We start from the raw sequence: 12,484 nt of genomic DNA, 5'->3' as shown, positions 1-12,484 counted from the left end.
GCGTTAGCTGTGAATTTAAACTACTATTTTGGCTAAAATCTGCCATTAATGAGATTGAGTGATAGCAAAAAGAACAAATAAATGCAAGAAAAAACAGTTATTATATTGATTAATGCCTTGTTAGCAAACAAAAGAAATTTCATTACTCAGAAGAACGATAGAAAAGAAAAAAAACTCCGAAAAAGAAAAACATACCCGGCAGATTGCCGGAAAATAGCCGCCGTTGATTCCAATAAGCATGATTGGGATTGAAATAACAGAAGATATTGAAAAAGAAAGATTTTTGTACAAAAACATTTTTTTAAGTCCGATTTATTTTGAAGGCATTTCGTAGTTGATTATACTTCTGTTTCTTAGAGAGAGGCTACAGGGGCTCCTATCAATAACAATAAGCATTAGAGATGGTAAATAAAACTTATAGGAACGAAGTTCAAATAGCGGGCATCTAAAATTGGGCTTTATGGGTTTATCCCGTTTCTATTTCTGACATCCATTTTTGTACTAACTCTGTTCATTTTGAATTGCTTTGCTGAGCAACTGATGTTCAAAATCACTTTTAGCAGAATGAGAGAAGAGAGAAACTAGCCTAGAGAAGTCAAAAAGATTTCACGCAAAATGTTGAAAAGGCGGCAAAATGAGGTAAAGCGAAACATTTTTTTATTCGACGAAGTAAAAAAAAAATAGGAGCGCTATAATAGCTGGCTGAATAGATGAGGGCGGCTATTAAAAAAGACCAAAAGAAATCGCTGACATTTTTTTGAAAACGAATTGTGACGAAGTAGAAATAAATTTAAGATAAGTGAAACTATTTAATTGCTTCTATTACGCCTCATTAGTGTGCCAATGAGACCTTTCAGAAATGAAAATAAGAAACAGGACAAAAGAGTGACAACAAGGGGCAAAGTTCGAAAAATCACCGGATGTTCTATTGAAACAAACAGTGTCTCGGTCATATAAACCATTTAACTGCAATGTAATGACTTCAAAAATTACAACTGTGCATTGTTGTGACTATTAAAAAATATGAATATTCCAAAGCATTAGTCAAAATGTAGAAAACAACAGAAATAGATGTTAAATCGCCGTACTTGAAAAAATTTGATTTCCAAAACCAAAAATTTGCTCAAACACCAATTTTTCATTCTACTTGAAAAGCAGCTTTGCAAGAAAATTACGCTTTGAACTTACTCTCTTTTTCACTCTCTTTACAACAACAGCATGACTAAAATTAAATTACCATTCTAATCTGACATTAAAACGACGGAAAAAAAGTGTGAACAGATGTTAAAAAGGATGCCCAAAACAATCAAAAACCTTGGGTTTTAACAAGATCACCGCAACATAGCTACGCTCAGCTTACAGGTTTGCAGCTTTAATAAACAACAGCTAATGCTATAAAACAGAAATTGTCGGAACATACATTTTTTTCGAAAAAATCGGAAACTAATTCGTCTACGAATTGCTCTGAAATAACTGACGAAGGGTTTGACTATGATAATCGGTAGCTTAACCTAAGGGAACCTATCTCCACTTAATAGAGTGGGCTGGGAAGTAAAACAAGTACCGGGGCATAAATGCTGATCGTGGTATCCAAACCACCAAAATTACCCTTTACACTATGATTTTACGCGTATCAATCAGCATTCGGTGGGGGGAGAAGGAGGGGCGGTACCGGACAGGCCAAAACTCCGAGAATAGACGATCACACATCGCATTTATTTCTCATGAGCAGCATCATTATACAGGAAAAAGACGTCAAAAGTGAACCCTGAATGTAATTGATTCAGATCAAGAGTCAGAAAGAAGTCACCGAAAAAGTGTTTAAATTGGTCAGCACAAATTCTTCTCCTCACTTGATTTGAGTGGCAACAGAAATACACTGTAAAACTCACTTCGCACCAAAACTTTAAAATGTTTGGAACACATCAATATGTATGTACCAAAAAATTAAATTACCAATGACTGTAAATAAGTAAGTATATGATTCTTAATCTATATAATGAAAATCAATTTTTCAAGTTTTCAATCAAATTGCGAATGACAAAAGGAAGCCTGCTGATGTACCAGACAAAAATAAACAGTGGCTTCTGATAAAGTTAAACATACGAGGAGAAAACCTCTCATAGAAAATGATAATCGATTCATCGGACAAAGCCTCGCTTCTTTTCAAAGATTTCATCCTGTTTTGCAATTTGTTCATCCATGAGGAGATGTCTGATTTAAGATTTGATCTGTTAACTGATAGGTATCCTTGACTGTGAGCTACCGTGAGCACAAGAAGACTTCCGCCAATTCCGATCAGTGCCATTTTAGCCAATTTCTTGACCATGTAGCCATTGATAAAACCGCAAATAGCTCCTGTTCCAATTTGTGCAGCTGGCGGTTGCCCTTTGATTTGATCCAGAAATGCCGTGATATACTTTAAGCCGTCCTGAACTGCTGCTTCGGAAGGCATTTGAATCGGTTCATCTTGAGAATTGAAAGACGATACTATCCTTCGGACTGACCAGTTCTCGTCATTTTCACTGCTCATTTTTCTTCAGTCCATCAACTCTGAAAGATGTTCAATTTCTCCAGCTTGCTAGAAGAGCTTGAGAGATGATTGGTGATCTCAGTTAAAAGTAAACGTAACCCATCTGCTCTACTAGAAACCAAACAAACCGACCAACTTCGGACGAAATGCTCGCGAGCGACAGGCCGAGGAGTCCCGAAAGCGGGGCGGGAGGATCCAAGCCTACCAATATTCAAAATTGCCCTTCAAAGCTTAAATTATGCACTTAATGCCCTCGGTGTTTACCAGTTCATCCATTTCTTTTTGGAGCAAAGTCAGATTGCTTCAGCGAGCAAAAGAATATCGCACAACAATACGGTCATACTGGCAATTCAAATTGACCGTCATATCGGGGACACTAAAACGAAGCGGCATTCAGGCTTTCGTAACTATATTTATGGCATAGAGAATCATTAGTAGTTAAATCGTAGAGAACCTTGATGCAAATTGATTAACATCAAATTTATGTTTCATCACCCTCACAAAACAGAAGCATCAAAGACTCTTTTCAGATCAGCTTGGCATTCAGCAAATTCTGTACCACTCAACAACTCTTAGACCTGGACACAATAAATATATCAATACAATCCACATCCGCATCATCTCAGATTCAGTTCTTTTTAAACACTTTAACGACTCCTCGTTTTGCCCAACTTCCTCTTGCCAGCCAATAGATGCTTGGGTTTCAGGTTTGGAATATGTCTGTCTGATTCGCCCTTCTTGGCTGATCGGCTGAATTTCTTAAATTGTGTCTTCTTGGCCATCGTTTTCACCTTCTCCAGCATCTAAACACATACCCAAATTAAAACACTTAGCTGCGAATGAAAAAACTTTTAAAGCCTGTATCTTTGTATAGTAATTATTTTCGTACGCTGCCCCCTTTTCTATCTATTTCATACATTTGTTGAATGTCAATTAATTTGTTGAATCGAACTTATCAATACTTATCAAATTGCAGTGTCGTTCATTAATTAATTCATATATTCATTATAACTTTAGGAAAAGCAGTGTTTTGAAGTCAAATTGTTAATTAATGTTTTGTCGCTCTGACAGAACAGAGACAACTCAAAAGATTTAAATACACCCTTCTGTTCGCAAAACAACCAGTTGATCCTTCTTAGTTTTTCCAAAAATATGCTCCTCGGCAAACAGAACTTGCACAAAAGGCAAATAAACGATATTTGCATGACGGAATATAAACATATGAGCAGAGATAAAAACGGTTGAGCACATATGAGCACACAGACGGTTTTGTGCTTAACAAATAAAACTTAATGTGGGGGCTGTCCTTGGTAGGCCGGTAAAGAAAACATACCCGGCAGACGGGCGGAAAATAGCCGCCGTTGATTCCAATAAGCATGATTGGGATTGAAAGAATAGAAGATATTGAAAAAAAAGATTTTTGTACAAAAACATTTTTTAAGTCCGATTTATTTTGATGGCATTTCGTAGTTGAACATAACGTACTTCTGTTTCTTAGAGAGAGGCTACAGGGGCTACTATCAATACCAATAAGCATTAGAGATGGTAACTAAGACTTATAGGAACGACGTTCAAATAGCGGGCATCTAAAATTGGGCTTTATGGGTTTATCCCGTTTCTACTTCTGACTTCAATTTTTTATACTGACTCTGTTCATTTTGAATTGCTTTGCTGAGCAACTGATGTTCCAAATCACTTTTAGCAGAATGAGAGAAACTAGCCTAGAGAAGTCAAAAGATATCACGCAAAATGTTGAAAAAGCGGCAAAATGAGGTAAAGCGAAACATTTTTTTATTCGAGGAAGTAAAAAAAATAGGAGCGCTACAATAGCCGGCTGAGAAGATGAGGGCGGCTATTAATAACAGTAAACAACCGAACATGGGCTAGGCGTAGCCAGTATATTAAAAAAAATGCTGACAGATTCAGCCGGATGAGGTCTATTAAAATAAATTAAACTAAAGGAGCGATCTTGGCATACAACGACCATTATTATATTCGCACAATGATGATGGTAAATCAATGTGGCTAAACTATTGTAATTTCTTAGAGTAAAATTTTGCCAAAAGAACCGCTTAGCGCAAGCGCAACTATCACGAAAAATGATTTCCGAGGTGGCGGTCAAGCAAGGCGAATTTTGAAAATGAGGCAAAGTAAGCCGAAAAATTTTCGGATACCCGTATTTTAAGTTGCCCCTGGCGGGCCGGTGGGCGCGCTTCGCGGTTTTGCCGCGATAACCGGCCCGCTATTTCCGGATTACATTCCACAGCGGACGGGAGGCATGGCCATGGAGAGCGGTCTGCTAAGGCCCGTACCCACTAGATGTCTAAAAATTGACGCATTTTTGTTTCTTTGGCGCATTGGAACACATTATGCACTATAATACTACGCGCAGTATTGATTGTAACGGCTGACAATGTATTATTTCTGATAGATTACATAACTATTACATAACTTTCGGCTTGCTTTTCTGTCGGCTTGCTGCACACCCAACATACCTCAAGCAATCATTTTTAACAAAAATGACCACTCCATTTACTGATATTTTTAAAATTTAAGTTTTGAAATTAAAGCATATAACAGCAATAAGTGACCAACAAGTGACGGCTAAAAACTCGTTGATTGATCAACGAATTAAAGTATAGTTCATGTTATAGGCTTCCAAAACTGGGCCGTAACAGATTTCTAATTTCGATTTGGTTTTTAGACATTGACTACGTTCATTTTAAATTATCTACCGAGCAACTGTTTTTAAATTCAGATACAGCTCAACGGAAACTAGTCTATAGATATAGAAGTCACAGATTTTAAGCAAAGAGATGAACAAGTGTCAAGTTAAATTACGAAACCAAAAACACCAGCCCTTGAACTGCCACAGGATTGACCATGAAAACTACTTTAAAAAAAGCGATACAAAAACTTGAACAGGAGCCAAATAGCCGCACGTGAACAAAAATTCTCTCAAAAAGCGAAAGTATGTGCAAGCACCATTTTCTCACTCCCCTTTTAAAGAAGTTTGAAAAGAATCACAAGTTAAAACTAATCGCCAGCACACTTTCTGGAGGCTCCCATGGCCGTGCACATCATTTTTCACCTTTTAGTTTGTTAGAATTTGAACCCATCAGAACACAATCAACAGACATAAACGGACTAACGTCGGAAAAAGTGCTCTCGAATGAGAGGCGGGGCCATTTAATTCAAGGGCTGTAGCCTAGAAAAAAACATTTTATGGGTGCAAAATATCAGACTAAGGTCGGGTTCGCATCTCGACCATCTGAGTCCGATTCCGTCACCTCGACGGATGTATTAATCGCTCGGCTATCAGGGCCTTGTCATCTACTCTCTAACAATCGGTTTTGTTTGAACTAAAAACTTTATTTCGGAGTGAGCAATGGAGCGAGAGTAGGTAGGTGTGTGTGTGTGTGTGTGTGTGTGTGTGTGTGTGTGTGGGGGGGGGGGAGGTAGGTGAGGGTCTGTAGTTTAGATAGGGGTCATTAGTAGGGGTAATTTATATAGGGTCAAAAAATCTCAAAATTACCTGTTTACCTTGAATATTACCAGCACTACCCAATAATTATTACAAACTAAACTACTGTTAAAGTCCAGTGTTCGAAAACAGAATTCAACAATCAAAAACAGAGGTAAAATTCGAAACCAAAGAAGTCAAAATTCAAGTCATGAAGCAACTTGCTCTAAACAAAAAACCTGAAGAATACCAATACTCCTCTTCGAGTCATCAAAAGACACACACGTTTACAATAATTGCTTTTCAATTGAGAGCAATTAATAACCTAACAACGCCGGGCAAATTGCTCCTAAAACGAGCAGAGCTGTTGGCTTCGGTCGTAAAGCTTGGGCTTCGGGAGGCCAGTAGTAGTGGTGAATTAGGAGGGTGTTTGAGCGTGGGTTAGCTTTAGAGGCGATGGCGTTGAGGAGGGGTCCAGTAGCCCAAAAACTTCCTTGGTGCCATGATTTTGTATCTTCTCAGCAGCTTCGGTTATTTGTACACTTAGAGACTAGTAGAGCGCTAAGAAAGCTACACAAAGACTTAACGCCCACCAGGCTCTACGTATCTAACCAGTTTTCGAGGATAAGAAGTTAAAAGCGTCAGATAAAAAATCGGTCAAGCGAGCTATCATTAAGAGATAAAAAAAATCAAAGCGAACGATCAATCGGAGTTCTTTTGTAGCTAAGAGATATCCGCTTTATATTTGCAGCACCACTGTATCAGTAAAGCAATGTTTAACTGTTTCCCAAATTCAGCTCAAAGTATAGAGCATCTATGTAGGTAATGGTGGAGGAGGGTGGACTGGGGCTAGGTCAGGGGGTGAGGGAGAGGTCAAACTTTTGAGATTAAGAACCGCCCTTCACACTTTCAAGTTGTCTCCGCAACAGTTTTGGTGAACCGCACTCATTGAGACTGACAAAGCGTAAGACTCAAAGGGAACTTAATGCCCTCCGGGCGTTACCTGGGTAACCCTTTTTTGAAGAAAAGTCAAATTGGTCAGACGACAAATCGGTCAAGCAAAAAATTGCAGAAAAAAAGACCACAGTACTAATTTAATTACCACAAACTTCGTTTGAGAGTAATTAATAAGACACACGCCACTATTTCGTTAGTGTTCATTAGAAAGCAATTAAAAAAATGTTGGCGTCCAAATAATCAATTTAAAAAATAATCAATTTAAAAAATAACCAATTTATTTCTTATAGCTTTCTGTGAATTTCTATAGCTTTCTGTGATTTTGAAAGCTTTTCTCGGTTTTTATTTATACAGATTCTTATTGAGACAAATTTGATGAATTGTACTACTATGGGTATATAGTTGAATGCATGAGGTGTAGTTTGGGCCAAGCATTGCTTCAAACCCATTCCGGAGTTTTAATTTTTTTTTAATAATTCGCTTTACCGTTTGTTATCTTTTTCATCAATTTTACAAATCACGCCTGACATATGACTGACGTTAGTGTCACGCACTCAATTGACCTTATCTCTTAGAATTAAATTAAAGAAAATCAGTTTTAGAGTTAGGATATAATTTTTGAGAGTGAGGTAAGTCAAGCGTGACCAACAACTTAATCACGCAAATGAACAAAAAAAAAACTCTCCAATAAGAGCGAAAAATGACGACACACAAGCAATTCAGTTGAAATTGCATTAAAGAATTAACAAAAAGCAGATTTGAAGTGATTGTGAAGTCATATGGTCGTAACAAAAATCTTGACGAAATAATAACGAAGCAGGATATGTCTTTACCTACAATTCAAAGAATTTTCATTGACCAAACAAAAAACTAGACCTTAAATGCGCTATGACTTGATTGCAAAATTCATTTAGAAAGAAATGCCAGCAAAAAATCGAAAAAAAAACAGAAAAATCAAAGCGAAAATGCCGCACGTGAACAAACATAGCCGGCAGATTGCCGGAATAGCTGCGAAAGAATAGACTTGCGACCCGTATGATAGAGATATCGACGCCACTCCAAAAGATAGGTAAAAAACATTTAACGATTAATGAATAAAACTTGTTAAAATTCATTCGGCAGAAGCTTTTTATTAGGGACCTTCACTGCACATATGACTTCCTTTGACCTTAAACTAATTCAAATTAGACTTAAGTTTTAAAGAACAAAAGTCAATTTATTGAGTGAGGTAAGTGACTTATGATCAAAATCTAATCAAGCAAATGAAATTAAAACCTTTGCTAGAGATAGAATGAGAAATGAGGTCACGCGCGCAAACGCTGTTAGTGAGTGGAAGAAGTCATTCAGAAAATTTGACTTTTTCAGCTTTGCTGTGTGAACAAATGTAAAACGAAAAAAGAGCGCCAGACGACGAAACAAAAAAACATAGCCGGTAAAAAAAATGAAAAAAATTTAAGTTTTGTAAAAAAGAAAGCTGAAATTCGTGGTGCTGAAATATTGAAAAACATTCCGTTACATTTAGAAACTACACAGTAACCTATTGTCAACCCTATTGTTAACCTATTGTCAACCCCAAAATGAAAGCTATTCCATGGCCACTCAAAATCTAATCAGGCAAAAAAACTTTGCTAGAGAGAGTGAGAAATTACGTTAAGCGCAGAAAAGCCGTTAGTGAGAGAAAGAAATCATTCAGAAAATTTGACTTTTTCAGCTGTGCTTTGTGAACAAATGTAAACCGAAAAAGAGTGTCAGACGACAAAACAAAAAAAGACCAAGAGCACCGCAAAATAGCTCCGCTCAGCTCACAGCTTCGCAGTTATTAAAAAAACAAAATCAATGTCAAAATGCCGCCTGTGAACAAAAAAACACTTACGAGAAATGGAAATTCGGTTAAAACAAAAAACCAGGCCTAGAACGAACTATGAATAGATTGTGAAAACTATTAAGAAAAATATTCGATCAAAAAAACAGTAGAAATCAAAGTGAAATTGCCGCATAAGAACAAAAAACCACTAGCGAGAAAGCGAATTTTTGTTCAAACACCGTTTTCTCACTCTACTTTAAAATAAGAGCGAAAAATTTCACGCCGAAAAACCACGCTTTTTCGCTCCTTTTCCTGTTTCGGCGTGACCAAAATCAATACTCCAATTTGACGTCAGAAATGATGAAAATGTGTGAACAAATCTTAAAAAAAGACAGCGCCCCAAAACAATTCAAAGTCTGTGAACTGTAACTAAGGAGAGCGCCTAAATAATAGCTTTTCGAGAATCTGACGGCGGCTATTAAAAAAGATCAAAATTGCAGAATTCACAATATAAAAAATCTGCAGAGATATAAATCTTAAGACAAGATTTCGACCGAAAAAACTCACAGTAAACACACAAAGATTAAAAAACTGATTATATTAACGGATTTAATGGAATAACCGATCTCACACGTTCAGAAATCTTAAAAAAACTCTGTGACCAAAAAAACTGGCGATGCTGAAGACATAACATTTCATGAAACTACTGATTGATAAAGAGAAAAAATAAAATTAAAATGCAGGTCTCAATGAAACGAACAGTTTTCGTTAAACAGATACAGGATTTCAAAAAAACAATCACATTTTGCAGATAATTTTGTTGAATTCAATACAAAATATTGCAAAATTTATATTCATTAGGAAAAGTAAACTTTCAAATTCACAGGCAGACTGAAGAAAAAATTTTTTTCGCTAATTTCGAAAATTGTTTCAAATAATTTTGCTGAATTGAATTTAAGCTATTGCAACATTTACCTTCATCAGGAAAACCAAAGAAAATTTGGAAAATTCTTCAAATTACACACTATCATTTTTATTACGCTCTATCAATAGAACATATCAACGTTAATGAAAACCATTGGGGGAACACGCAACAAAAATCGCTTAAATAAGTTGAAAAAGTTATCGACGCCGCTCAAAAAGCTATGCAAAAGAGTTCAGCGATAAATTAATCAAGCTTGTTTATATTCATTGAGCAGAAGCCTTTTTTAGGGACCTTTATAACATATATGAGTTCCTTTGACCTGGAACTAATTCAAATTAAATTTAAATTTTTAAGTGCAAAAAAAGTCATTTTATTGAGTGAGGTAAGTCACTTATGATCAAAATCTAATCACGCAAAAAAACTTTGCTGGAGAGAGTGAGAAATTACGTCAAGCGCAGAAAAGCCGTAAGTGAGAGGAAGAAATCATTCAGAAAATTTGATTTTCTCAGCTTTGCTGTGCGAACGGATGTAAAACAAAAAAGAGTGTCAGACGACGAGACAAAAAAACCGAGAACACCGCAATATAGCTCCGTTCAGGTTACAGCTTCGCAGCTATAAAAAACCACTAGCGAGAAAACACACTTTGGTTCACACAAGCTTTTCTCACTAAAAAACGTAGCCGGTAGATTGCCGGAAAATAGCCGCGACAGACACCTGTGGCCTTCCATGAATTGACACAACTAAAAAAATAAGATAGACAGATCGACCACCAGACCTTTAATAGACGACTAAACTTTTTTGGGTTCGATTCGGACTGTCAGTTTTATGACACATACGGTCTATAAAGAAATTACCCTAAAAAAGCTTCTTAAAAATTGACATTCGAAATCAAAATCTCAGGACTAATACTCAAGAATTAGGGCATATAAGTCTGCCACTACTTAGATGCATATTATTGATCTTTAACTAGTAAATTTTCATAAAAATTCAAGTTCCAGAAGTGAGTTCGGAAGTCATTTTTTTAGTCAGTTAAGTCACGCAAATGAAAGTCAAGCAGTAGAAGTGACTGAAGTAATTGGAAAAGTCAATTCCAAAAAGTCAGGTCGTAAGAATCATCGATGGAGACGACGAATTAAAACATGGAAAGACAAGTCCTGACGTACAATTCAAAGAATTTTCATTAACTAAACAAAAATCTAGACCTGGAACGGACTATGAATGGATTGGAAAGAAAAAAATCCGATCCAAAAAATCGAAAAAAAAACAGTAAAAAACAAAGTGAAATTGCCGCATGTGAACAAAAAAACCACTAGCGAGAAAGCGAATTTTTGTTCAAACACCATTTTCGCACTCTACTTTAAAATTAGAGCGAAAAAAATTCACGCCGCAAAACCACTCGCTTTTTCGCTCCACTTCCTGTTTCGGCGTGACCAAAATCACTACTTCAATTTGACTTCAAAAATCATGAAAATGTTAGAACAGATCTAAAAGAATTTTCATTGACTTAACAGACTGTTAACCGACCGGCGAGCGGTTGGCTTCGTCAGTAGCTAAACAAGGTTTAGTGAGGCTAGCTTTAGCATGACTCGACTCTGCAACTTTTAGTTTTCAAGGCTTGTTAGTAAATAAACAAGTAAAAACATAGCTGGCAGATTGCCAGAAAATAGCCGCAATAGATTCGTAGATTGGCAGTCTAAGAAAAAGAGTAAAAAATACAGACAAAAAATTCGTCTTTTCATTGAAGGCTGATCTGTTATATTTTGATTAAAAATCTTTATTGCTGCCTCTATTAGCTGATCTCAAATAACCTTCATTTAGAGTGAAGCACACCCATTTGACCTTATCTCTTTGAATTAAAGTAAATAAAAGTCAATTTCAAAGTGAGGAAGTCATTTTTGAGAGTGAGGTAAGTCAAGTGTGACCAAAAATTTAATCACGCGCATGAACAAAAAACTCGCTCCACTAAGAGCGAAAAATGACGTCACACATGCAATTCAGTTGAAATTGCATGAACGAATGAACAAAAAGTGGCTGTGACGTCATATGGTCGTAACAAAAATCATGACGACGAAATAAAAAAAAACCAAGAGAAGGCCAATAATAGCCCCAGCTATCGCTCTGCGGCTATTAAAAAGGATATTTTAAAAATATGCAATATTGCAAATTTTAAAAGAGCTTCCAGATTTCGCAGTGAAAATGTTCAAAACTATTTTTGTCTCTGGAGTTATCTCAAGTAACCCATCTGCAAGACTTGAAAAGCTTCGTTGGCCAGTAATGATTGTCAGACACAGAAAAGGACAAAAACATTGAAAAACTTTGAAAACAATTGCAAATTTTAACAAAATCCTGCTAAAATTCAAGATATTAAAATCTTCGAAACCATTTCACTGTCTCTACACACTATCCCGTATCCCTATTTCAAGCTTTAAAAAGTTTCACTGGCTCTCAAGATCCATAAACTTGGCTCTCAAGATCCATAAACAAAATTTTCCTAAAATTTGAAAAAAAAAATTAAATTTTATCAAAAAATTGCTAAAGCTGTAGTCATTAAAATATTGATAACCATTCCATTAACTACAAAAACTATGCGACAGTTTATCATCAAACCTTGGAGGAGGTCCCTAGGACCCTGGTGCCGACAAAAATGATGAAAAATACACGAAGATTCAAAAAACTTGAAAAAAGAAAATACATTTTTTTAAAAGGTAATCTTAAAATCTTGAAAAACGTTCCATTACAACTAGAAGCTATGTAGTAGACTATAATCAAACGCTAGAGGAGGTTATCTGGCTCTTGAGGCTG

At 36.3% G+C, this 12,484-nt stretch overlaps 1 protein-coding gene across 2 annotated transcripts in view; it reads right to left on the bottom strand.

Annotated features, from left to right (window-relative positions):
* Positions 1 to 3,040: 3,040 nt before the first annotated feature.
* Positions 3,041 to 12,484, bottom strand: part of LOC142342048 (GTP-binding protein 4-like) — a 323,401-nt gene continuing 313,957 nt past the window's right edge. For both annotated transcript variants that reach the window (XM_075393236.1, XM_075393227.1), the window contains exon 15: positions 3,041 to 3,336. In XM_075393236.1, the coding sequence (XP_075249351.1) occupies positions 3,181 to 3,336 (156 nt within the window). In that variant the 3' untranslated portion in view covers positions 3,041 to 3,180. The remainder of the gene's footprint in view (positions 3,337 to 12,484) is intronic.

Source organism: Convolutriloba macropyga, chromosome 1 (assembly GCF_964194025.1).
Source record: "Convolutriloba macropyga chromosome 1, txConMacr16.3, whole genome shotgun sequence".
In the NCBI taxonomy this organism is placed as follows: domain Eukaryota; kingdom Metazoa; phylum Xenacoelomorpha; order Acoela; family Convolutidae; genus Convolutriloba; species Convolutriloba macropyga.
This window is presented reverse-complemented; position numbering and strand designations above follow the sequence as displayed.